The sequence below is a fragment of the Hemiscyllium ocellatum genome, chromosome 18 (assembly GCF_020745735.1).
Source record: "Hemiscyllium ocellatum isolate sHemOce1 chromosome 18, sHemOce1.pat.X.cur, whole genome shotgun sequence".
Lineage (NCBI taxonomy): Eukaryota > Metazoa > Chordata > Chondrichthyes > Orectolobiformes > Hemiscylliidae > Hemiscyllium > Hemiscyllium ocellatum.
In genome coordinates this window covers 27,127,423-27,155,341 of record NC_083418.1, presented here as the reverse complement: position 1 = coordinate 27,155,341, position 27,919 = coordinate 27,127,423, and the positions used below count along the sequence as shown (strand labels likewise).

General features: G+C 43.5%; 1 protein-coding gene across 1 annotated transcript in view; it reads left to right on the top strand.

Moving 5' to 3' along the window:
* Positions 1-2,900: 2,900 nt before the first annotated feature.
* The window catches only part of th (tyrosine hydroxylase), a 62,860-nt gene continuing 37,841 nt past the window's right edge, over positions 2,901-27,919 (top strand). The window contains exons 1-3 of the mRNA XM_060838436.1: positions 2,901-2,975; positions 9,243-9,446; positions 26,100-26,271. Of these exons, the coding sequence (XP_060694419.1) occupies positions 2,901-2,975; positions 9,243-9,446; positions 26,100-26,271 (451 nt within the window). The remainder of the gene's footprint in view (positions 2,976-9,242; positions 9,447-26,099; positions 26,272-27,919) is intronic.

Sequence of the window (27,919 nt, the reverse complement as noted above, 5' to 3'; positions counted from 1 at the left end):
GCACATGGATTAAGTTTAAGCTTTTATGTCTTTCCCATCTCTGACCTAGAAATGGTGATTTTTGGTGATTCTTGAAAGACTAACCTAAGACCATAGGGAATAGGAACAGGATCAGGCCATTCAGCCCCTTCAGGCAATGGCACCTTTCAATAGGATCATGGCTGATCCAACATTCTTCATGCTCCATTTTCTTCCTTTTCCCTGCCAAGCCTGGATTTGCCTAGATACACTCAAACTCTGCTAAGGAGTTCCAAAGACTCACAACCTTCTGAGAAGAAATCCCTCCTTATCTCAGCTTTAAATTGGTGTCCCATTATTCTGAGACTCTGCCCTCTGATTTTAGACTCTCCCACCAGAGGGGGAAAAAAAATCCTCTCAGCCTTTATCCTGATAAAGCCCTTAACAATCCCATAAAGTTTCAATGAGATCAACTCTCCTCCTGCTAAACTCCAGTGAGTTGAGACCCCAGGCTGTTCAACTTTTGCTCATAAAGTTGCTGGAGACAATCCTTCTCTAAACTGCCTCCAATGAAATAAATGTAGGGACCACAACCTCTCACAATACTTCAGGTGTAGTCTCACCAGCACCTTCTTCAGTTATAGTAAGATTTCACTATTCTTATACCCTAACCCTCTTGACCTTCCTGCCTACCTATACGCTAGCTTTCTGTGCTTCATATTCAAATACTCCCAAGTCCCTTTGTGTTGCAGCTTTCTCTGTATTTAAATAATACAGATGTGACACATGTCACTGACACATGCCGATACAGTTGACACATGACATACAGATGTGACACACATGCCAGCATCCGGATTCCCTTCAGGATAACAATTGGTGTAATGCGGTTGAAAGTCCAAAATTCCTCGCATTTGATAAACCTTCCCTTTTGATAATCCGAATAACTTCAGTTAGCAGCTGATGCGCTCGATCCACTTGATGGAAGTGATCTACTCAGGGTGGAAACGGGAATAATTTGATCACTTTTTGATTGTTGCGATTTATGAAGAGAGTGAGTCGGGGTGGGGAGGGAAGCAACAACTTAATCCAATTTGCCAATCTGTTTTTTGTTACTGCTCCAATAAAGGCGTTAAATGACATGTAAAAATGAAGTAGTTAAGACGTTAATCTTACTTTAACTGGAGTGTTATTAAACAGTAAATCATTCTGTTGGCCATTAATTACCTCATTACCAGTTGGAATGGTCGTTAACCCTTCTTACGCCATATAGGAGAATTCTTTGAAGGGTTCTACTGAGCTTCTTTCGCTTCAACTTAGTCCCTGAGTCGGCTCGAGGGTGTAGATTTCCCCGTGTCGCAAATTTCTGTGACACTCACTTCTCTAGTGGTATTATCAACCCCCTGGTGTAGTCTGTAAACAAAAAGGCAGCTTCAGGGGTTAGAAACAAAAACAGAAATCTCTGGAAGTGCTCAGCAGGTCTGGCAGCATTATTGTGGAGAGAAATCAGAGTTAACGTTGAGGGACCAGCGACCCTTCCTCCGGGTTTGTTTTTTAACTCAGGGGTTAGAAGCAGATTTCCCCGGGCCTGTTGGGAATGGAACCTCCCGTCCGATGCCGAGTGTTTGGGGGGGAAATGTCATCCGAAGAATCATCCTTTTGTTCCTCTCCTCCGCACTCACTCGGTTAAGGACGGTGACTTGGTTTCGTTTCCTGAATTGGAAGCTTATTTGTGTTCAGCAGATGTTCGCCAGAAAGTCCTTGGAGTTATTGGGTGTCCGCTCAGGTTGAAGTCCTTGGTCGTGATCCACACCCCGCTGTGCGGAACGGGTGATGTCCAGGCGCGAAACTGGATGAGAGAGCAGCGTTTCAACGCTCCCATCGTTGCCGGGCGGCTCGTATTTCATGCTTCGGCTCGATCCCTTTGGTCCGCTTCCCTTCTCCAAGGTCGGGGACCTGTCTGCCGGGAAAGGCTCAATTCCAAAAGTGCTGCTCCCCGGTTTGTTTCCTCATTTGGGACCCCACCATCATATACGGGACTGGGCAGTCTGCCATTCAATCTCGAATTACTGCGATAACATTCAGACAAAATGTTGGCGAGAGAGAGAGAGAAAAAAACCCAAATGCTAGTAACCCAGTAAAACAATTCTGGCCGCTGGGGGTATGAGATAACTGCTGGAGTATCTCAGCAAGTCTGGGGAGAGAGAAACCAAATTAACGCTTTTGAGTGTGCATGCACTGAACAGTTAACTCTGCTGCTCTCTCTCTCTCTCTCTCTACAGAGCTGCCGAGTTTCTCCAGCACCTTTCCGTTCCTATATCAGAATCACGAATTGTCACAGCGCTGAATGAGGCAATTCAGTGTCTAGGTGTTCGGGTGTTTTGATCTGGACTGCGCTGATGAAAGCAGACCGCGCAATACATATGTTGCAGAGGACTCTATTAAAGGGGTCAGTATAGGATGGGTATTCGCTGTAAGGGAAGGGGGAATGTCCCACCAAAGAACCAACGTAAGCAATAATAGAAAGTGCTGAGGACACTCAGCAGCACTTGTGGGGAGAAGGTTGTAGCCCATGTTCAGAACTCCAGCGCTGATCTATCTGGCTAATGTGAAGAGGGGCTGAAGGGTGTGCAGACAGAAGGGGAGAGCGGACCGCTCCTGAGCAGCAGCGTTTGAGAGATCACTGACTGACTTGTGCTCTCCCTGGGCTGGGAGAATTCACATGGACGGCATTAGTGTTAACACAACTCATAACTGGCTTTCTGCTGGGCGGGTGGCGGACGAAGTCTTTGCTCAATATTCAGGATAATCCAGTGACCGGAGGCGGGAGGGGAGTCAGATCAGGAAATGCAGGCGCTTGACGTAAAGAGGGTGGGCCCAGCTCCCTGTGATAAATAGCGGGCGGTGGGCAGGAGTTGGTGAGCTCATAGCCAGCGTTCCCAGCAATGAGTACCTCTTCGGCCAAGGGGTTCCGCAGGGCTGTATCCGAGCTGGATTCCAAACAGGCTGAGGCGGTGACGGTGAGGCCCCCCTCTTCAATTTTGCCTTTTTGTTGGGACAAATCTTGGACGCACTCCCTTCTCCTCTTGAGCTAAGCCCGGGTCTCCAAGTTAAAGATAGTCTCTGTCAAGTCTCGCTGTGCCCAACTCAAACCCAACCAGCCCCTTCCCCAGAATTCGGCATCTTACTGATGCCTTTCTAAAGTAAGGATCATTATTTTCTTTTTTTTTAAAGGAGGGTTGTCCACGAGTATTTGTGGAGGTGCAATTGGAATGAAAGGACATCTCTGCAAAGTCTTACCTTGAGCGAGGAGGCAGTGCTTCCCGTTCGGAATGGGGATAGTATGTTTAACGGGTAACAATCATCACCCCACAGTCAGGGGTGTCTAAGCTAGAGATTTTTGGTTTTGTTTTCAACTCGGTCGCACGGTTTGCTGTCGAAAACAGCAGCGTTCCCCTCAGCATCGACCAGGGTGTGGGAGCAACCCCTCACAGGCGTTAGTTTCTGTGTCTGCTTGTACCGCCTGACTATAACAGAGACACTCTTTCTGACCTACTCTGGACAGCTCCACGGGAGAAGGTAACATTTGGAGGGAAACTGGCCAGATATCGGGATGACTAAACTCACCTAATCCAAAATCATCGACCCGAAGCGTAAACGTTGACTCTCTCTCTCTCTCTCTCCACAGAGGCAGCCCGACCTGTTGAGCACTTCCACCGTTTTCCAAATAGTCGTTTGGTGGTGCAGAAGTTCTCTCTCACTGACCACAAAAAGAAGAAATGCACGCTTCAGGACCATTCCACTGTGACTTCCCCTCATTTTGCGAATTGTCCTGATCACTGCAAGACAAAGAAATGTCTCATTTGTAAAAGATACTCATTTTCTGCTTTATTAGTTGAGAGGCGTAATGCTGAGCTGACGTTGAAAATTAGACCTTATAAAATCGAACTTTAAAGAAAAGTTGGGGGTGGGGGGAGGGGGAGAGTTTGTTTTAATTTGCAAGTATACAGAGGCAATTGTGTTTATGTTGGCGGTGGAACGCTAGTGATGAGACCAGTGATCTGGACCTCTGCTTCTTCATAAGAAATGGAAATGATGGTACCTCTTTTTGTCTATGATTTAGAGCGTGTCTGTACTTCTCCCTTCCTACCCACCTACCGCAATAAAAGCTAGAGCGACAGGGTTGGATAGGATATCATTTCATGTTGCCTCAGTCATTGACTGGGGAGAACTCCCGCTGCCGAGTGACCGAAAGGTTCCCTTGAGGTCAGCCCCTGCGAACAGATGATGTGATTGTAAAACAATAGATAAAGTGGGCAGCTTTTCAGTTAGAAAAAACAAACATTTTTGGCGAACTCAAGAAAGAAATATAAAAATCCACCAAAATTACAGGTGTTTCTTCAAATACAACCCTAAACAGCATCAACACTCCGTCAGTTGTGCTGTTGTTATCCGCAGGCAATTGATCAGCTAGGGCCCACTACGATGTGGAGTTGGTTGGGGATGAACATCAGGAGATGGCCTGCAGTTACTTAGTGCTATTCCTACATCCCATGTTCCAGAACAGAGTGTAACACCCAAGTAAAACATTACTGGATTTTGAACAGAAGTAATCTCCTGAATTTACTTTCAGTTACAAATGTAAACAGAGAAAGCAAATTTCATCCACCTGCCCATCTGTCAGGAAATCACCAGTAATTTACAATAAACATTTTAGAGGAGTCAAAACAACCTGTCTTGAACTCCAAACATTTCCTTCCCTGGTTATTCTTTGTAAGTAGGACAAGATTGTCAATCTGAAATCAAAATGTTGGAAAAATTCAACAGGTCAGGCAGCAGGCACGGAGAGAGAAGCAGTTGATGATTCAGCTCGGTAAGTCTATGTAATTCACCCTGCTGTCTGGTCACTTAGTCCCTCATCTCAGTCTTTCTCTTTGTTGTCTCTCACAGCAAACCGTTTTGGTCTTTCACAAATTCCCTGACTGCCTTTGCTTGTGCTGACTGTATAATGTCTGGATCTCATGGAGTGCTTTCCTCACTTATCACTTGCTTACTTTGAAAGTTCTAGCCTCCATCTGTGTGTCTTTAACATCTTTCTTAATCACTCTCTGATTCCTCTTCCTATAGTTTCTCTTTCGTTTTCTTTAATTATTCTCTCTTCCTGTCTGCCTGGTGTCTTTTTGATTTCTGTCTTTTGACACCACTTTTTAATTCCTCTGTCTTGGATTCTTCCTCTCTTTGATCCCAAATATTATTTTCCCCTTTATGCCAGTCTACTGTGTTTATATCTCTTTCTGATCCTTTCATTTTCTAATGGTCTGTCTTTGATTCTGTTTTTAAATTACTCTTTATTCTCTGGTTAGTACAATTTTCTTATTCTTTCTCCTGTTCTGTTCATCACTCTAACTCTTTCAGATGTTAATCATGAATACTCCTAATATTCTCTCTCACCTCTGAGGTGGAAGGTTGTAGGCTCAAGCCTTCGTCCAGGGTAAAAGGACACTTCAGAGGTGTATAGTATTTCCCCCAAGGCAACACTCTCTATGTTCTTAATGAGATGTGAACCTTGGGGACTAGGATCCAATATTAGTGGGAGAACAGTGAATGTATCATAGCTGCAATAAATCCCAACCTGGCTGCTGTATGTTCATTACTATACTCAAAGGCATTTACTGATGTGGAGGATATTAGATAGCTCTGAGGATATGTGAAGTGCTACTGAGATGCAAGTTTTTCCATCTCTGATAAACTGTCTGTTCCCTCTTTCTATTCCCTTATCTTTTGGGGTTTATTTCTGTATGTTCTTTGATACCTCTGCTCATTCCTTTTGTTTTTGTTTCTCTATTAACTCTATCTCAAATCCTCCTTCTATCACTCTGATCCTCCATCAGAAATATTAGTCTTTACTTCAAAGATTTTCCTTGGTTTAAACTTAGGAATTTCTGATAAACAAATTTTCATTAATTGATCATTTATCTTCTCATTGTGATTCGTCACAAGTTATCTTACATTCTGTGTAATACCACACTTTCTAACACTTTTTCAACCATCAACTTTGTCCTCCTTTCGTTCAAACGTACTTGACTTTCCATTCTACAACTGTCTGTTTTTGGTTTCCTTCCTTCTCTATGTAGTTCTTTCCTCTCATTTTTCTTTATTTCTGATTTTCATAATCAATTATCCCTCACCATCTAATGCTAATGGTGCTCTCTGGTTTTTATTCTTGCCAATCCCTTGTCATCAATTCTAGTTCCCCAACCCATTCCAAACTTGATTTCCTTGCTCTGCATGATGATCGTCTCTCTGAAGCTCCTTTACTTTTTGTTTCAAGGCCAGTCTCTCTTCCCGTTCGTTCATTCATGCTGGTTACCAATCTATTCCCTGCCCCCCAGTTCTCTCTCTGATCCAGCCTGTTTATATTTCTGCTGCTCTGTGATCTACGTGCCCTCTCTCTCTTTTTTTTGCTGTTTACTTGTGAGCATTTCTGTCACATTATTTCCATCCCTAGCACCAGTATCTCATTTTTACTCCTTCAGTCCCCTTCTTCAAGATTTGTTTTTCCTGATTATTCTCTCTCCCTTTTCCCATTTATCAGAATCTCATTTAAGCCTCCAATTTCTCTTTCTCTAATCATTCTGACATTCAGACCCCTTTTTCTGGTCATTCTTTCTGTGATCCCTTTCGTGAATATCTTTTTCTTTCCTGCTCTTTCTCTCTCCCTCACTCTCTCACTGATCTTCTGGAGCTGTCCATCAATCCTCTCCTGTTACAATCCATGGTTTTGATCCATTTTCTCCATTCCTCATTGATTTGTGCCATTATTTAATCTGTTCTTTCCCATCAAATCCTTTATTGATTTCATTATTCCTTCTCCCTCTTTGATTCATGCCCAGAATTTTTCACTCTGTTTAATTCCACACCCTCCCCCAACTGATCTTCTTTCTGAAATGTCCGAGATGTCGATGAAAGTCTTTGACAACAGTCAAAAGGTGAATGATTTCCAATTGGTGACAGGAATGCATTACTTTTAAAATTGTTAAAAGAGAAAAGCAAAACTGACCCCCAACCCAACCCCAACACTTACTAATATAGTCAAGATTGTTGGAATAAAATACATCTCTCTTATATTTCCCTTCCATCATTTCAATTTCTAATTATCATCTTAGCTTCACTTGCACTTTTACCTTCTGGTTTTTTGATTCCTTTCTTGCTGTTCGTTTATCAACCATCACTTCTCTTTGTCTCTGCTCTGCATTAATCTTCCTACTGCTTCTTTCCTTATACTGATGCCCTCTTCAGGAATTTACCACCTTTCTCTGAGTGCCCTCTCCCTAATCCCTCTATCCTTGTTCCTCCTCTCTCTGATTCACTCCCCCTCTCATCTCTCCCCTCTCTGGTTTCCCTCTCTTTAGTTATTCTTCATTTGCTTCTCCCTCACTGATTTTTCCATGTGTCTGGATTTCCTCTCTCTCTGATTTTCCCTACCCCTTTCTGATTTTCCCCTCTCTCTGGATCCCCCTCTCTCTGGATTCCCCATGTGTGTGGGTTTCACCTCTCTCTGCCCTTCTCCATCTCTGGATTTCCGTTCTCTCTGGAACCCCCCACCCCTCCGTCTGGATTTCCCTCCCCCCCCCCCCCCCCAACTCTGGATTTCCCCTTCTCTTTGGATTTTCCCCCCTCTCTATGATTTACTCCATGCTCTCTGATATTCGCCCTCTCTGATATCCCCCCTCTCTGGACTTCTCCCCCCGATTTCTCTCCTCTCTGATTCCCCTCTTCTCTAATTTCTCATCCCTCTCTGATATACCCCCTCCCCGATTTCCCCCCTCTGACTCCCCAACCCCAGATTCCCCTTTGATTTCCCCCTGATTCCTACCCCTTGATTTCCCCCCTCTGATCTCCCCCCCTCTGATTTCTCCCCCCCCCCACCGAATTTCCCCTCTCTGATTCCCCCTTACCACCCCCCACCTCCTAATTATCACCCCCACTCTGGATCCCCCCCCCCCACTCTGGATTTGCCCCCCTCTCTGGATTCCTCTCCTCTGGTTTCCCAATCCTTCTGGAGTTCTCCCCCCCCCCCCCCCCACTCCGATTGACCCTCTCTCTGGATTTCACCTCACCTTTGGAGATCCCCCCTCTCTGGATTTTCCTCTCTCTGGTATTCCCCTCTTTCTGATTTCCCCCACCTCCCCTCCCCTCCCCAGATTATCCCCTCTTTCTACATTTCACTCTCTGGATTTTCTTCCCTCTCTGATTTCCACCCCCCCCCTTCCTGGATTCCACACAGAATCCCCCCCACCTCTCTGGAGTCCCCCATTATCTCATTTCTGCCCCTCTCTGGATTCCCCCCCTCCCCCTCTCTGGATTTCCCTCCTCTCTGGATTTCCCCCCTCTCTGATCTCCACCTGCCCATTTTTCTCCTCTCTGGATTGTCCTCCCTCTCTGATTATCATCTCTCGCTGATTTCCCGCATTCTCTGGATTTCCGCCCCCCCCCCACCCCCCCACCACCACCCCCGTGATTATCCCCTTTCTCTGGATTATCGCCTTTCTCTGAATTTCATCCCCCCCCCTCTTCTGGATTTCCTCCCTCTGGAATCCCCCCCCCCCCCCCCACCTCTCTGATTTCTCCCCTGTCTAGATTCTCCCCTCTCTGATTTCTCCCCCTCTCTCTGATTCCCCCTCTCTCTGGTCCCCATCTCCCTCTTTGATCCCCCTCACTTACTCTGAAGTCCTCACTCTCATTCCCCTCGCTTGGATTCTCCTCTCCTTGACCCCTATGTCTCTTTTGCATCTTTTGCTGAGATTCGATCGAAATTATCTCTCTGATCTTAGCATTGTTAATCTCCTTGACCCCATTCTGCACCCAATTCCCCTCATTCTGTTGCAGATATTTTGCTTAGTGATCCCAACAGATTGTTCTTCTGACTCTCCCATGGCTCTCACCTTCACTGCAAACCTTTCTCTTTTGTTTTTGCATTTTTCTCTTTCTTCATGTCTTTCTCCTCTCTCTCTCTCTCACACTTGCTTCCAATTTATCCTCTCGATTGGGTTCATGTTGTTTCTGACTGCACTCTTTGCCTCAGTTCCCTTTGTTGATGTGATCCCTCTATCAGTGATTCTCCTTGTTCCACTCTTGATTCCTTCCAAATCTCATCCTGGAGTTGGGGTTTCCTCACTCTGGTTGTTTAGATTTGCTGCTGAGCTCCGTTTGGACCCTACAGCAACAGACAGGGATTTGGCTGGCTTCACTCTGACCCTGCTTCTTGTTTTGTTTGCTGGTGACAGTCTCCTCATTTCATCGGGCGCCGACAATCTCTGATTGAAGATGCTCGCAAAGAGCGAGAAGCGGCCGCTGCCGCCTCCGAGTCGGCGGATCCTGGGGAGCAGTTGGTGTTCGAAGAGGAAGGAGGCAGGGCCATGGTGAATTTATTCTTCACAATCCGCTCTGCCAAGAGCTCTTCATTCTCCCGGACCCTCAAAGTGTTCGAGGTAATTGTGTGCAATGAATCAGACAGAGCTGCAAAGGGTGTAAAGTACACCAAATGTCTTTTAAACTTTTACTTGGGAAGGTTGGATGGAGAGCTGTCATTGGATGACAGTGACTGTCCTACACATCTCTCTGGTTATTACCTCCCTCCAAAGGTCCGCAGTGCTACCAACCTCAGGGTAGGGCAGTCAGTTCGGTTGAAGACTTGCTCAACCTGGCGAAAGTGAGGACTGCAGATGCTGGAGATTAGGGTCGAGAGTGTGGTGCTGGAAAAGCACAGCAGGTCAGGCAGCATCCAAGGAGCAGGGGAATCGACGTTTTGGGCAAAAGCCATTCCTGATGGAGGGCTTTTGCCCGAAACGTTGGTTGTTCCTGCTCCTGCGATGCTGCCTGACCTGCTGTGCTTTTCCAGCGGCACAATCCTGACTTGCTCAACCCGTCAGGTCCTGGAATGGGATTTGACCCTGAACTGTCCATTTCGGAGGTGATTTTCTACTCACTGGCCAATGATGCTTCTGGCTATTGACTGCGCTGATGTCAGTATGGAAGCTGTGACAGTGTGACCAGGGCTGTGTAAAGCTGGAATCATTAGAGCATTATGAATGAAGGAGTTTGAAGGTTCTGCATTAAAATCACAAGAGATAGGCACAGAAGTAGGCCATTTGGCCCTTTGAGTCTTCTTCCCCATTCAATAGGATCATGGCTGATCTGATTATCCTCAACACCACCTTCCTGCCTTTTCTCCATTACCCTGATACCCTCATTGATCAAAAATCTGTCCATCTCGGCCATAAATATACTTAATGACCTTCCGTTGACTGCCGTCTATGGTTAAAAAATTCCATAGATTCCTTGCCCTCCAAAAGAAAACAATCCTCCTTATCTCTATCTTAAATGAGAAACCCCAGATCTTATCCCCTCTGGTCCTAGACACTCCCAGAAGAGAAAACAATCTCTCCTGTTAGACCCACAGCAGAATTCTGTATGTTTCAATAAGGTCTCATCTCATTCTTCTAAACTCCGATGAGTACAGACCCCACCTGCTCAACTTCTCATAAAACAGATCCTGTACCCTCTGGGTACAGGAAACGAAACAAAACTCTCTAACTGACCAATATATATTCGCCAATACACAGCGGACATTCACTTCCTGCTGTTTGAAAGTAACAGCAAACAAAATGAGTGCAAACAGCCACCCCAAAGAGACACCGTAACAAACATTAAATCACAAAGGAAACTTATTAACTTAAAATGCCATTTTGTAGGAAGATACCTTGCTCGTGACCTGAAGCATACTTGTCATTCCAAGGGCATAAGGGTGCAGGCAGAACAAGCACGACAGCAGGCAGTAGGGAGCAATTGTTTTCCATAAATACATTGAAAAATCAGTATTCTAAGTTTTCCAAAGATATCTCAAACAGGAAATTCTAAATCAGCAAATTTGAACCTGGTGCTAACTCAGACTGGCTGAGGAGTTAGTCTTCCACAGATGGTTCGGTCAGGTTCTGCCCCTGCTAGTTCTGAAAAAGAGTCATGTCCGACTCAAACAATTCATTCTGTTTCTGTCTTCATAGATACTGTCAGATATGGTGAGTTTAAACATCACTTTCTGTTTCAATTCAGAACCTGCTCCTGTTTTTGAGTTGTTATGAACTATATTACATGCATGTCCCATCACCACCACCACCACCCCCCTCCACCACCGCTCCCCCCCCCCCCCCCCCATCTGTTATTGGAATGGACTGCTAGGAAGTTTAGTTGTGAGCCTACTTGAATGGGATAAAGTCAGTGCAAGTTGATTAACTTTGTTGGGTAAACAATAGCAATAAACCCAGACAATGATTCAGTTCCTGCATGAAGCTTGGTCCAGTTAATCAAGAATGACTCATCTTGCAGCTTTTAATATTCAGGCACTTAGAGTCATGGAATCACAGAGTCATACAGCACAGAAACAAACCCCTCAATCCAACTCGTCTGCACTGAGCAGATATCCTCAACTGATCTCGCCCCATTTTCCAGCATTGGGCCCATATCCCTCTAAACACTTCTTATTCATATATCTATCTGGATGCCTTTTAAATATTGTAATTGTACCAATCTCCACCACTTCCTCTGGCAGCTCATTCCATACACACAACACTCCCTGCATAAATAAATTGCCCCTTGGTTCCCTTTTAAACCATTCAGTTTTGGACTCACCCACCCTGGGGAAAAGACCTTGCCTCTTCACCCTATTCATGCTCCTCATCATTTCATTAACCTCTATAAGGTCACCCCTCAGCCTCTGACACTCCAGGGATTAAAACCCCAGCCTATTCAGCCTCTCCCTATAGCTCAAACATTCAAATCCTGGCAACATCCTTGGAAATCTTTTATGAACCCTTTCAAATTTAGCAATGTTTCCTGGAGGTGGGAGACCAGATGTGAATACAATACTTTAAAAGTGGCTGAACCAATGTTCTGTACAGCCACAACATGACCTCCCAACTCCTATAATGAATGCACTAACCAATGAAGGCAACTGTGCCAAACGCTTCCTTCACTGCCTTTGACTCCACTTTCAAGGAGCTATGCACCTGCACCTCTTTTTCCCTGTTCCTCTCTCACTCCCTTTCCGTCTTCTCTTGTTTGTTGTCTTATTTTCTAGAGTTCACCACCATGTCAATCTGATCCGGAGGTTCTCTTTTGTCCTGACTCTTATCAAATTAATTCCTCTCTCAGTCCATTTCTCTGCAGCCTCTGTACTTGAGCACAATTTCCTTGCCTAATTGAGAGTTCTTTTATGTGCACCTCACCCTAAAGCTTTACACATCCACCTTTCATTCCACTGTCTCTGATTCCAGAGTCTTTTCATTTCGATGGACCTAGATATTCAAATCCTTTGTTTTTGAATGCACAAAAGATTTCCACTGACAGCCCCAGGTACTTGGCTTTTTGCTGCAAGTATCTTCACTTATAAATAAAACTTGATATATTTTTTTCCAGACTGTCTTAGCATCTTTTTCACATCATACCCCATTCCTGCATGTTCTGACTTTACAAAACTCACAAGTTCAGAATAAAGTTGTTGGTTTCTAACAGTAATGTTACATTTTACCAGATTGTACTTCGGGGAACACTAAAGCATGCTGCACGCACCTGCTGGATAACCCTATACTTCCACTCTTCAACTTAAAATCAGATCAGTGTGATTGCAGAGTGCAACAATATTAAGCTACATCCAGGACCACTTCTCATTGGAACTTGGCACCCAGTGCAGTCTAATTCCAGCACAGCGTTAAGTTAACTTTAGAGAGTGGTCAGGTAGATAGGATAGTGAAGAAGGCGTTTGGTATGCTTTCCTTTATTAATCAGAGTATTGAGTACAGGAGTTGGGAGGTCATGTTGCGGCTGTACAGAACATCGGTTAGGCCACTTTTGGAATATTGCGTGCATTTCTGGTCTCCTTCCTATCAGGAGGATCTTATGAAACTTGAAAGGGTTCAGAAAAGATTTACAAGGATGTTGCCAGGGTTGGAGGATTTGAGCTATAGGGTGGGGTTGCTTTTGCCTGTAGCATCGGAGGCCGAGAGGTGACCTTACAGAGATTTACAAAATCATGAGGGGCATAGATAGGGTAAATAGACAAGGTGTTTTCCCTGGGGTGGGGGAGTCCAGAACTAGAGGTCATAGGTTTAGGATGAGAGGGGAAAGATATAAAGAGATTTAAGTAGCAACGTTTTCACAAAGAGGGTGGTGCGTGTGTGGAATGAGCTGCCAGAGGAAGTGGTGGAGGCCCGTTCAATTGCAACATGTTAAAAGGTATCTGGATGGGTATATGAATAGGAAGGGTTTGGAGGGATATGGGCCAGGTACTGTCAGGTAGTACTAGATTGAGCTGGGATATCTGGTCAGCATAGACCAAAGGGCCTGTTTCCATGCTGTACATTTCTATGACTCTATGACTAAGTCTGAAATTTTTAATTTCAGTGGTTTGAGAATAAACCTGTGTGGATTCCCACCTATGTTTTCAGGGAATTCCAACTTTGCTTGCTGGGCATTAAATGTCAAGTTCTCTCTTGACTTTTCCAGAGAGTTTGTTAGCTGAAGACAGCCTGTTAGATAAACTAGGGCTTGCAAAATCCAAATTGGATTTTGTAGCCCAGGAGCCTGCAATTTCCGATGGCCAGCCAGATGTTCTCCCAGCACTGGTGGCAGTTGAGCGTAGGGTCCATGTAGGATCCCCATTGTAGCTGACTACAAAGTCTCAGGAACTGAAGATTTCTGCAGTATAATTTCTCTGTCTGGTACTCTCCAAAAGTATCCATTTAAATTAGAGAATTTGGAGGGCCCCAATGAAATTAAATTGTCACTCAGGAGAAGTTTCCCTAATAAATGCATTCCCTAACTCCTCAGTAACTATTAAATTGCCCCATTACTTTCCCCACAGACCTCCAACCACACCTCCCTTGTTCCCTTACACCTCTCATCCAGACTGTGAACCATTACCTCCCAGAGACCCACCCCCATTCTCCCAATGCCAGACTTGAACCTTTGCCAGAGCTCACCCAACCCCTCAACACGTTTCTCCTCTACTGGCCAGACTGAATCCTATATGAAAGCGAAAGTGAGGACTGCAGATGCTGGAGATCAGAGTGATGCTGGAAAAGCACACCAGGTCAGGCAGCATCCGAGTAGCAGAAAAATCAATATTTTGGGCAAAAGCCCTTCATCCATTCCACCACATCACTTCTGCTGCATCTGCTCCCAGGAGGACCAGTTCCACCACAGAGCACACCAGATGGCCTCCTTCTTTAAAGACTGCAATTTCCCCTCCGACATGGTTGATGATGCCCTCCAGCACATCTCATCCACGTCCTGCACCCCTGCCCTCGAGCTCCATCCCTCCAACTGCAACAAGGACAGAACCTCCTGGCTCTCACCTTCCACACCACCAACCTTCATATACATTGCATCGTTCTCCACCATTTCCACCACCTACAAATGGACTCCACCACCCTCCCTATCCACTTTCCGCAAAGACAGTTCCCTCAGTCACTACCTAGTCAGGTTCACAGACCCCACCAATCCACCCTCCCCTCCTGACACCTTCCCCTGTCACCTCAGGAATTGCAAAACCTGCGCGCACCCCCCCACCCCACTTCCCGCCCCACACTCACCTCCGTCCAAGGCCCCAAAATAGCCTTCCACATCCATCAAAGTTTTACCTGCATCTTGACACATGTCATTTATTGTATCTGTTGCTCCTGATGTCGTCTCCTCTGCATTGGGGAGACTGGACACCTTTTCGCAGAGAGCTTTAGAGAGCATCTCTGCAACACCTGCACCAATCAAACCCTCCATCCCATGGCTGAACATTTCAACTCCCCCTCCCACTATGCCGAGGACATGCAGATCCTGGGCGTCCTCCACCGCCACTCCCTCACCACCTGATGCCTGGAGGAAGAATGCCTCATTTTCCACCTGGGGACCCTTCAACCCCAGGGCATCAATGTGGACTTCACCAATTTCCTCATTTCTGCTGCCCCCACCTTGCCCTAGTTCCAACCTTCCAGCTCAGCACCATCCTCATGACTTGTCCTACCTATCCATCTTCCTTCCCACCTATCTGCTCCACCCTCCTTTCTGATCTATCATCTTCATCCCCACCTCCAACCACCTTTGCACTTTAAGCTACCTTCCCCCCCAGTCCTACCCTCCTCCCATTTTTCTCTCCATCCCGCAGGATCCCTGCCTCATTCCTGATGAAAGGCTTTTGCGCGAAACGATTTTCCTGCTCCTCAGATGCTGCCTGACCTGCTGTGCACCACTCTGATCTCCAGCATCTGCAGTATTCATTTTCACCATAAACTCCCAGACCTCGCCCCCAACCTTCCTTTCCTCTGTTGGACCTGATTGTATCCTATCTCCTACCTAACTGGCATCCTATTCATCTAAACATCCTACCTCTTACTGATCTGACACTCTACCCAACTGGTACTCAGAACACACCCTACCCAATGTATCTGGCACCTACACTCTACCTACCTAGCTCTCTCGGCACCTTATCCACCTGGCATCCTACACCGAGCACTCTACCCTCCTGGCACTCTAACATCACACTTACCTTCAGTATTTATGGATTGACAGCATTGTCAAAGTGCTTGTCAGGGGCATTAAATGTCAAAGTACAATAGGTGAGTGATGTGAAAAAGTGGGAATAGTTTGATTTCCTCTGACACTTCAGCATGATGAGAGAGTTGTCAGAATGGACATACAGCTCAGCATTTCTGAAGGGGCCCTGAATAGAAAATCCTCTCAGAAATGCAGAGTAACCACTTTTCATTTAAAAAAGAAAGAGATTGAAGTGGCAGTCTGTGTGATGTTTCCATTCCTCAGGGAATCCAGCCTATGCCCCAGAGATATCAGGTTCAACTCAGCACAGCTAAAGTAGATGATGATTCCTTACTCATGTGATTGCATCCTTTCATGTGATAAATGGTTGCCAGGCTGTTATTATCAGTGTTGGAGATGAGGAGTTGGGTAGGGGGGGTATTGATTCCATTGTGTGGACGTTTCCAACCTTGATTTTCAGACCAGGATCCTGTACTGAAAGAGACCAGTCAGAGTAGCATTGAGTGTGAGCTAAAAACAGACCCGGCTTAATTTCTTCCTTTCATCTTTTCAAATGTTTGCTAACAATTTGAGTTTCAAAGGTTTTCATATCTCATGGGCCTGAAAACAGGGTCTAGGTTTATGGAGTTTTCTGCCAGACAGATTAGCAGGGGATCAATTTGGGACCCCTACGAGCCTTTTCACGAACTTGCAGCAGTATTTGATATTACACCATTGACGACAGAAATATAATGTATCAGGCAGTGAAGAGGAAGATAGTGAGAGACTTTGCCTGGCATTCTGCTTCACAATCCCGTTCAATATTGGCCACAGATGCATCTGAAGATGAGACCTATCTGTACTTCAACATCTCACTTTCTAAGAGATCATCTGCTACCTCTTCTTCCTCAGCTGTTACGTGTGACTAGCGGTAGGATAGGGGAGGGACAGGCAACTCGAATGGATTTCTCTCTTTTGCTACTCCCATGAACCAAGTGACAGCCTCCAGGAGCAGTGCTGCACTCACTTAGTGAAGGGAATAGGTTTTCTTGCAGCTTCATCTCCCTCTAGTTCAGCTACAATTGATCCTTACAGGAAGGAGACAGGGTGTGAACCATCTATCACCCTGAGGAGAGAATATCCTTCCTTTTGTATTGATACCAATATATAAACTTTCCCCTCAAGATATATCCTATTTTGTGACTATTAATCATTTGGGAGCACCACTTAAGGTCACTAGGCCTTGGATGCAGTAAGATCCTGACTAATTTAGATCCTTATTAAAGCGTTAGCATTTACCCTGACTTCAGGACCATAATTCAAGTTGCCATGTGGAAGTCATGAGAATATTAATCCACTACACAGCAGAAGAAAGCAACAGTTCCCGATTTTCCTAGTCTTTGTTCAGATGGCCAGCTTCAGTTGGCTCTGAAGTATGGGTACTGTTACATTCGGAAACTCAGGAACTGAGAAGGGGAACGTCATCCACTGTTTCATGCTCTTGCACTCTATGCAGTGACTCCTGCCCGGAAAAGCACATATCTGAGCAGCAGACGAGTTTGTACAGAGGTGCCCTGTCAACAGAAAAACTCATTATTCCTCACCTTTTAGGATCTAATATGACAAGTGTCCACTTGTCGTATGTGAGGTGTGCACTGAGTAATGATGGAAGTGTACCTCAGCAATCGCTATTGGGAGAATTTTAACTTTGGACAATAGTGTTAAGCAAACAGTAGCAAGGCCAAGCAATTCCACAACTAATAAATCAGATCAGGACTCTGACTAACTGGCTTCACAAACATCCCCATTCTTAATGATGGGAGAACCCACATATCATTGCAAACAACAAGCATTTCCCAGTTTTCTGTGCAAGGTCACTTTTAAATCTTTCCCTTCTCACCTTAAAGTTATGGCCTTGAGGTTTGGACTCCCCAGTCTGGGGGAAAAGACCTTGTCTGTTTACCCTATCCCTGCCCCTCATGATTTTAAAATCCTTTACAAGATAACTCCTCAGCCTCCCAAGTTCCAAGGAAAATAGCCCCAGCCTGTTCAGCCTCTCCCTGGAGCTCAAATGCTCCAACCCTCGCAACATCCTTGTTAATTTTTTATGAAGGCTGAAAAGGTGTTGCTGGTTAAAGCACCACAGGTCAGGCAGCATCCAAGGAACAGGAAATTCGACGTTTCGGGCCAGAGCCCTTCATCAGGAATGACTGTAGAGGGAGGAAGAGAGCTTCTTCAAGGAAGGCATCCTTGCAAGAGGATTCGCAGTAGGTTAAAATCTTCGAGTAAAAAGTAAGGTCTGCAGATGCTGGAGATCAGAGCTGAAAATGTGTTGCTGGTTAAAGCACAGCAGGTCAGGCAGCATCCAAGGAACAGGAAATTCGACGTTTCGGGCCAGAGCCCTTCATCAGGAATGATCAACTCATCAACTCACTCCTGATGAAGGGCTCTGGCTCGAAACGTCGAATTTCCTGTTCCTTGGATGCTGCCTGACCTGCTGTGCTTTAACCAGCAACACATTTTCAGCTCTAATTTTTTATGAACCCTTTCAAGTTCCACAACATGATTTTCAACCAGTCACCACTGTGGCATTGAGAACTCTGTGCATTATACAGCTGGAATTGTAAATACTGGAAGTGAATCAAGAAGCCAAACCAGGTTTTTAAGGGATTATAGGGAGATGGGTAGACAGAGTCCACAAAGCAAGTCTTATATTTGAGAGGCTTTGATGCAGAATTAATTGGAGCACTCTGGACTCATTCTAGTGAGTCTTCACTTGCATCATGAGGACGCAGGGAGGAAGAAGAGTGTACATTTCGAGGAAAATGAAGTTGATAAAAAGTCAGGCCTATGTGCTGTGATGTATGGCAGTGAAATGCTGTTTCCAATTGGAGTAATTAGCTTAGGAGATCTGCAAACCCATGTGAGTGATATGTGTAATAGCAGCATTTGTTTCAAGGTTCCTTCTGGCAAAACAAATAACTTGTTGAAACAGATTCAGATATAATAGTGTTTGTATGCTAACGTACAGCCTCTGGGGCTGCAACCAGAAACCAGCCCTACATTATTGTGGTCACACAGAAGGATAATTTAATATTCAATGTCAGGCTTTTTTCTTCCCCATCTAAATTGATTGAACAAGTGGCTTTAACAAAGAAGGGAGGCTGAATGCCACGCGTTCAGAAATTGAATTGAGATATGACCTGACATTTTGTTGATTTATGTCAATCATTTGAATTTACAATGTTGTTTTTCTTGATTTGGGAGTTGAATTAAGGGAATTCAAGGAATTGAAGTCACTTTGCTTTAATATATTCTTCCATGAGCTGTCAAAGCTCAGTTTGCTGATTTCCTTGAAGGTGACTGTCAGTGGGGCGGTATCACAACAAGATTCTGGGTTAGGGGAAACATAGTCATGACTTGTATTCACTTGTGACTCACTGTCAGCTGCTGTTGAGGACAAGTATGGGTCTCGCTTAGTTGTCATCACATGGATAAATAGCCTACGGGCACTCAGGTCGGTGGTATCTGGTCCCCCATTGATTGCATTGCAATTCTGATGGGACTAAACTCAGCATGAGAGTAAGTCTTTGACCCCCACCTGAGGTTTTGGTCCTTAAAACTATTCGCATCAGTGAGATGGGCTCTTAGCAATAGGAAATTGGGCGGAGAATTGTTATTGGGACTTTTTTTTTACAGGTGTATTATTTATTCACAACCTGTGGGCCTTGCTGGTAAGTCCAGAATCTGTTACCCATCCCTAACTGCCTTAGAGTGCAATAAAGACTTGCACACATTGTTGTGGATCTGGAGTCACATGCAAGCCAGACCACATAAGGACAGTTGATTCTGTTCCTTAAAGGGAATGAGTGGGCTTTTCCCTGCGGTGGGGGAGTCCAGAACGAGAGGGCACAGGTTAACAGTGAGAGAGGAAGCATTTAAAACAGACTTAAGGGGTAACCTTTTCATGCAGAGGGTGGTACATGTATGGAATGTGCTGCAGAGGAAGTGATGGAGGCTGGTACAATTACAGCATTTAAAAGGTATCTCGATGGAATAGGAAGGGTTTAGAGGGATATGGGGCAAGTGCTGGCAAATGGGACTGTAGTGAACCAGATTGGTTTAAGTAACAATTCGTGAGAATTTCATGGTCACTGTTACTGAGACAACTCGGGTCAGGTGAATTGGCCATGCTAAATTGCCCGTAGTGTTAGGTAAGGGGTAATGTAGGGGTATGGGTGGGTTTCGCTTCGGCGGGTCGGTGTGGACTTGTTGGGCCGAAGGGCCTGTTTCCACACTGTAAGTCTAATCTAATCTAAACTCTCAATTCCAGATTTTTAAAAAAAGTTGAATTTAAATTTCATCAGTTGCCATGGCAGGATTGAAGCCAGAGCCCAGGTGCCTGACATATTAGCCCAGCAACATTACCACTATACCCCATTAACACTTAGAATAGGAACAGTGAGTCTCAGAGTGGGGCTGGGGGGTTTTTCAGAGTGGTGGTTACATTCACTTTCACAATAATCTGCTGCTTTGTTTTTGATCAGTGAACTGCAGTACATTGAGATTGCCTCCCCTAAAGTGTTCTTCAGGCACCTTTGCTAAACTCAGAATGTTGGACCCGGATCATTATGTTAACATTGGGCTTTGTGATTCCGCTGCTGACCAACAGAACACTGGGAGGGGGGGAAGTTGGTGTTGGTGTGTGGCTGTGCACAGAAGCAACCACCCATCAGAGTCTGTACCTCAACAAATGTCCACCCATCCTGAACTCCCATCTACCCACAAAGACCAAAGGTGCTGTAAAATCTACAACTCATTATACAGAGCTGGACAAAGAGAATGGCTGCTTGGGCAAGGTTCCATAAAATTGTCAGTGCTCATTTGACCCTTATCCTCAGGGTGTTTTAGGGATTAGGGGAGAAATCTTGGCAAAAGATGGAGGGACTGTTATACATGGCAAACTGTTCAAAACTGGTCAAGTTTCACTCTGTCCTGGACTTGATAGATTAACCATTCAAAGTTTATGAAGAAGCTGCCAAATCATCTTTACAACTATAATAAAAATGTGATTGTTGAGAAAAAAAATCATCAAGCAGGTTTGGCAGCATATGGGGAGGTGGGGTGGCTCAGTGGTTAGGATTGCTGCCTCACAGTGCCAGGGATCCAGGTTAGATTCTACACCTGGGTCTGTGTGGAGTTTGCACATTCTCCTCACATCTACGTGGGTTTCCTTCAGGTACTCCAGGTTCCTCTCACAGTCCAAAGATATACAAGGCAGATGAATTGGCCATGCTAAATTGCCCATAGTTTCTAGGTGGTTTAGACATAGGAAATGCTGGAGCATTGGTAGGGGGCAATTCTGGATGGGATGCTCTTTGGAGGGTCAGTGTAGACTTGATGGGCCAAATAGTCTGCTTCCATACTGTAGGGATTCGATGATCTGGAGTAATGCACATTAAAATACTCTTCAGAATGTATCTTTAACATTGTTGTACTATCCTAAGAGGAAAATATAAAAACCTTAGATTAACATTTCAGTCAAAGCATTCAGTGACATATATAACGTTATTCTCACACACCAGTCTAGCATCAATTCAGCCCCAGTGTCAATAGCAGCAGAATTTTTAAATTGAATTTTGTAGGTTTCTGCTTAATTTCAGTCATACTTTAAATGGTTAAAATGAAATGGCAGTTCCTTAAGGTCAATGAGTTAGGAGTGAATATAGTATATTTGTTCCTTCAGAAAGCATTCAGTAAGCTTGCACTAGAGTTTTTTAAAATACAAAATCAGGATTCTTGGGTTTGGAGCAATTTAATGGCATAAATTGAGGTTTTGATAATAGACAGAAAGTAGAGAGTTGGAATAAACAAGTATTTTTCAGGATGGTAGGGATTACTAACTGAATGACGCAAGGATCCATGTCTGGTCTTCAGCCATTCACAGTTTGTATCAGTGCCGTTGCTTAGGGTATTAAAACACATATCTGGTAAATGGGCGATGCTGGGGCACTGGTGTCACAGTGATAGTGTCTGGATGAAGAGTCTTGGGTTCAAGTTCCACCTGCTCTGAACATGTGTAATAACATCTCTAAAAAGGTTAATTAGAAAATATCTATATGAAGTGAATGAGTGGCTCTTGTGGTGCAGTGATAATGTCTCTACCTCTGAGCCAGAAGGTCTAGTTCAAGTCCCACCTGTTCAGAGGTGTGTAATAATGTTTCAGAAAAGGATGATTAGAAAAAAGCATTTGCACCTTTGCTTTATAGTTCACTCAGCGACAACAATCCCCCAATATTAGGGGCTTTATTGCTGCATTGGTGATATCCCTTTGTCTGGGAGGGAGGCTTTGGTTCAAGTCCTACCTACTACAGAAGTGTGTCTGAAGAAGTTGATTAAAAATTTCTAGATAGGTGAATGAGTGAAAAAAGCTGATGACATAAAGTTCGGTGAGAAAGTGAACTCTGAGGAACAGACTGATTTTCATTGTCAGAGTCAAAAATGTGGTGCTGGAAAAGCGCAGCAGATCAGGCAGCATCCGAGGAGCAGGCAAATTGACGTTTTGGGCAAAGGCCCTTCATCAGGAACAGCTTTTGATGAGCGTTTTTGCCTGAAACATCGATTCTGTTACTCCACGGATGTTGCCTGACCTGCTGTGCTTTTCCAGCACCACACTCTCAACTCTAATCTCCAGCATCTGCAGTCCTCACTTTCGCATGAAAATGGAGTCAGGCAAGCCAAGTGATTAGCTAAATACATGAATAAATAAGGTTCAAGTTCTTTGAGGTCTTAAAAAAAAATGATCTCACTGAAACTTAAACAATTCTTAGAGTCCTCAGTACTGAAGATGCTCAGAGTTATTTACCCTGTCCAGAACTAGGGGTCATAAACTCAGAATAAGATATTTCCAATTATGACTGAGATGAGAAAGAGGTTTTTCACTCAAACTTATGAATATTTTGGAGGTTTCAGAGAGTGGTGAATGCTCAGTCACTGGGTTGTTTAAGATCAATAGGTCATTGAACACTAAGAAAACTAAGGGGCACGGGTTTCAGGTCTGAGAGTGGAATTATGCAGAAATTAGCCACAACCTTAATGAATGATAGAGCAGGCTCAATGAGCCATGAGACTTCTGCTCCTATTTCTTAGGTTATGGTCTAAGGTTGTTAGTGTAAAAATTGGAACATGAGAGAAGTGGTCATAAAGCTGATTTGTGAAGTGTTGAAGCAGCATTGATTTTCCAAGATAGTTTAACAGGCAAATGTGCATTTTCACAAAATACGGGGTGGCCAACGATAGGTGTCTTCAAGTCCGATAAGAAACTGTCATGTAATTCAGTGATTGAGAAGGTTTTGCTTTTTTAAACACATCACATAATACAACAGTGGCCAGAAAGCTTCATAATGCTTGCTGCATTGGCTAGTTTCATCCAGGGCAACAATTAGCATGTCACAACTGGCCTCAGCAACCTAATCTCTAGGGGAGATTAGATTAGATTCCCTACAGTATGGAAGCAGGCCCTTCGGCCCAACAAGTCCATACCAACCCTCTGAAGAGTAACTAGCCAGGCCCATTCCTCTACCAATATTTAGCCCTGACTATTGCACCTAATTCTGGGCAATTTAGCATGGCCAATTCACCTGACCTGCACACCTTTGGATTGTGGGAGGAAACCCACACAGACACAGGGAGAATGTGCAAACTCCACACAGACAGTCGCCTGAGGATGGAATCGAACCTGGGTCCCTGGCACTGTGAGGCAGCAGTGTTAACCACCGTGCCACCCCAATAGGAAAGACCCAAGTCTTGATCATGATCGAATGATTTGCACTGGAGGTGTACCTGGGTGGATGAGGACAGATGAGATCAGTCAGTGCATCCTGGGATTAAGTGGTAAGCGCACAATAAAATCAAACACATTAGTAAGACATGACAGCTAGCCAGCATTTTCACTCCCTCTGTTTTTTTTTTGATAGTGAAAAGAGAACCTTTTGTTGACTACCCAATATTTTGTGGAGAATGCATATATACCTAATAAACTATCTTGGCAAAAACATAAGCATGAGCAAGGTGAAAAAGGTCATTGTGGCATTCAGGTTACCACGGCAACAATACAGGTTAATGGTCAGTGATAGTGGCTGTCAAGGAAATCAATATTGAATCAAATCCATAAGAGACCCACCCCTCCAATCTTAGAACCATGTACATATTGTGAAGAGAATATATATATATATTGCAGAGTAATATGAAAACTACAGTTGTATTTCAGGGGATTCAGATACTGAATATAAAATTCTAAATCTTCACTGCAGTGCTTTCAGATGTCTTCCAGAAATTTCTCAGAATCCTGGCTTGTGTCTCTTATACTTTATAATTCAGGATATAGTATTCACCATAATGCTATGTTAGATCCGAGAGACCTTTTCTTCTTAAAAAATAAAACTTTAAAGAATTTCAAAAGGCATATTTAGAGTCCATCCATTCATCCATCAAAACATTTCACCAAATTCATATTTTGTCTGTCATATCATACTTACAGAGCTGCAACTGTGATAAAATGGCGCAAGTTACAGCTGTCAGCTGTGACTCAAATGTAGCATTTATGTCTCTGACTTGGAGATTTGTGGGTTTAAGAGCCAGTTATGCATGAGATGTAGGCTAATGTCTGAATGACACGTAAAGCCAAGACTTCAGCCTTTTTAAGGAAAGAGTAAAAGATTCAATGAATCTATTCAAAAAAAGAGTAGAGCAATTTCCATGCTGTTTCAAACAATATATGTCCTTCATATCAATGTCACTACAAAGAATATTATCCAGTTTTCATCTTGTCATTGTTTCTGATACCTTGCAGCGTGCTTCAAAGTATTTGTTCTACCCACACAAACCCAACCATGTACAATAACCTGAGGAAGCAATACTTACCTATTTATAGTATACTATTGAAATTTTGCTAATGCTTGGCGTTTCCTGCTAAACCCTTGACACCTCGTGTATTTTTTCCCATTATAATTTTTAAAATGTACAAATGAAAAATGTTGCCAGTAAAGGAATAAAAACAAAATCAGGAACAGAAGCTGCAGAGGTACAATTCCAACAGATCTTCTTTAACATGCAAAGGCAGGGTTCCAGCCTGTGTAGTAATTAACTATTGAATAAAATCACTCCTTGTTTACTTAACTGCAATCTATTTTGTTGTCTAAGATATATGCTGACCCATGCTAGTAGATGGAATAATACAGTATATTGCCCTTTCATAGGATATGCATGTCATTTACAAGTCCAATCCTGACTGCACCCGCATGAATTGGTGCCTTGCTAAGCTGTCTAAAAGTCTGGCATGTTGCCGTGGGTTAGATGTCACATATAGGCAAGACTTGGTTAAGATAGCAAATTTCCTTTCTTAAAAGATGTAAGTGAGCCAGATAGGCTTGTACAAGTGCTATCACTTCACCCTGATGAGAAAATTAATTGTGCACGACTGAAACTTATTCTAAAATAATGCACAGCAGTCCCTGGGTTGGAAATGGGTTCCATTGTGGAATCTGTTTGCAAGTCAATTTGTATGCAAGTCAGAAAACACAATGCAGGGCAATACCAAACAGATGTTTGTGAGTACAGGAAATGTTCTTATGAAGGGTATATAAAATTAACACCCCAGTATGGGATCGTGTTCATAAGTATGAGTGTTTGTTAAGTCAGATGTTCATAAATCAAAGACCATCTCTAGTATTTGATCATAAGCAGCATCATAGGAGACTTACTGATTTAAAACATAAATTGGATTGTGTGAGGTAATCTGCAATTATATAAGGTGACAAACCATCGAAATAATGTTTTAAAATGCTATCAGTGTGACAAAGGGAAAGAGGTTGCATATTTCCATAATTATATTTCTTCACAAGTCTTTAGGTATTCTGTTAACTTTTGACTGTCGATGCTAAGGAGTTATGGAGTATTCTGTGAAGTATTCTGGCCACTCTCCCTCAGAAAAGGTACAGATCATCAATAAGTTTGAGGATAATGATGTTTTTCAGACAAATTTTACAAAGAAAAAAATCAGCAACTAGGGAAAAAGACTATGAGCACATGATACAGATGTTCAGTAGAATAAAAACTGTCAACATCAGGAGAGAACGTCTGATCCATGAATCGAAGACATCAGTATAAAAGTCAGAAACTTAAAACAAGGCTAGGTGTTGAAAAATAGTCTTTTATTCTGTATATATGGAAATAACTCTGAGAAAGTGTAGTTGAAACAGGTCAATTTGGTATACATTTAAAAGGCAACTAGAGTGATGTATGCAGTGATGAATGCAGATTGATGGTTACAAAGATATCAATATTACTTAATTTCAGAGACTTATAAAAGCCAGAAGATCAATAAGTAATAGGAAATGTGTTATGAAATAGAATAATCTTATGTTGGATTTGGATTGGTTGGACTGAATATTGCTCAGGGATTTCTTATTTAAATTCTGGATTTTTGGTTGTAATTACAGAGTATTGTTTGGTTTAGTTACATATAATATCCCCTCCATCCCTCACCCTGTTCTTTTACACAGACCTTTGAAGCTAAAATACACCACATTGAAACAAGGCCATCCAAGAAACCAAAAGATAAAGAGATATTGGAATTCTTCATCCGTTGTGAAACAAACGTTTCGGATATCAGCACCTTGGTCAGTTCCCTGAAAAGAGTTGCAGATGATGTAAAAACAACAAAAGAAGAAAAATGTAAGAATGATGACTTTTCTCCATCTCTGACTATTGTATGTTTTCTCTTCAGTAGTGTGACCAACAGATTTTAGTCTTCAGTGAATATAATTATTACCCATAATATTCGAAGATTTTTACTCAATTTTCCCAGATCCTCTCCAATGTTCTCCTTCGCTGAAGGAATTATTTCATGCATTTGTTCTAGAAGTGTATCAGGCCATCTCTGAACAGATTGATTAAGGAAGATATCTACTACAGGGTTGGATGCGTCAACTGGACATTAACCTTGAGCAGGAACCAGGCATCGTTCTGTTTAACTTTTCAACTCTGAAACGAGCTGTGCAGCTTGACTGCTGTCCTAATGGAGATCAGAAAATTCAAGAAGAGACCAGCGATTGAGCCTATTTCTTAGAAACTCCAGGATTCAATAGTAATGGCAAACTGCATTTATATAGAAAAAAGTAAGATGTCCAATTCCCTCACACAGGAGAAATACTCAATAAAATTTCTTTCTCATCTACATAAGAAATTGTGACTTGGTTCCTAAAGGAGGACTTAGAGGCTTAGGAGAGGCATTTCCAGAGCTCAGGGCCCTAGTCAGTTAAAACCATGACTGCCAACAGGATAGCAATAGAATTGGGCAAGCTCAAGAGGCCAGAACTGAAGGGCCTCAGATACCTTGGAGGGTTGCATAGCTGGAGGGTATTACCAAGATAGACAGCAATTAATAATCAAAGAGAAGACTCAACGTATTGACAATCTGGGAGCCAGTGTGGCTCACTGAAGACTGAGTTAAACAGGACTTGCTGTGAGATAAGACACAGGTGGCAGATTCAATTTTATTAAAGGTGGAAAAGAGCATGCTGGTCTGAAGTGCATTGGAGAAGTTAAATTTAGATGCAACAAAGACACGACTAAAGGTTTCAATGACAGATGAGCTGAAACAACAGCAGAGATTGGTGCTTTACAGACAGTGATGAGAGTGGGTTTAATTTGATTCTTCATGGAATGTAGGCTTTGCTGGCCAGGACAACATTTTTTTGTCCAATTATTGATTTATTGCCTAATTATTGATTCATTGCCCAGGAGAAGCCAGTGCTGAGTTGCCTTCTTGAGCTGCTGCTGCTGTCCCTGAAGTGGGAGGACAGTGGGTGCTATTTGAAAAGGAGTTTCAAGACTTTGGCCCAGTGACAATGAAGGAATGGTGATGTAGTTCTAAGTCAGGATGTTGTGTGGTTTAGAGGGAAACTTGATGGGGCTGTGTCCAAACACCTGGTCTTCCCAGATGGTGGTGGTTAGAAGTTTGGAAGGTCCTGTCAAAGGTGACTTACTGCAGTGCAACTTTAACACTGCCTTGACTGTGCATCTGTGGAAAAGAGTGAATTTTGAAAGTGGGTGGGATGGAGTACCATTCAAGCTGCTGACCTAACTAATGGAAATGTGGTCAGAAGCTTATTTCATTGTTAAAGAAAATGCCAGATTTTAACCAAATGAGGTGCTTTATTTTCCTAACGCAAACCATTGGTATAAACTCTCATAATTATTTAAAAACATCCATGGACCTACATCCAGTTTGAATTACCACCTTCATCCAGATGGAGGGTGAAATGAGCAAATCTGGAAGGAAATTGGAAAGTTTAACAAAAAAGTCTCAGGCATTAGAATT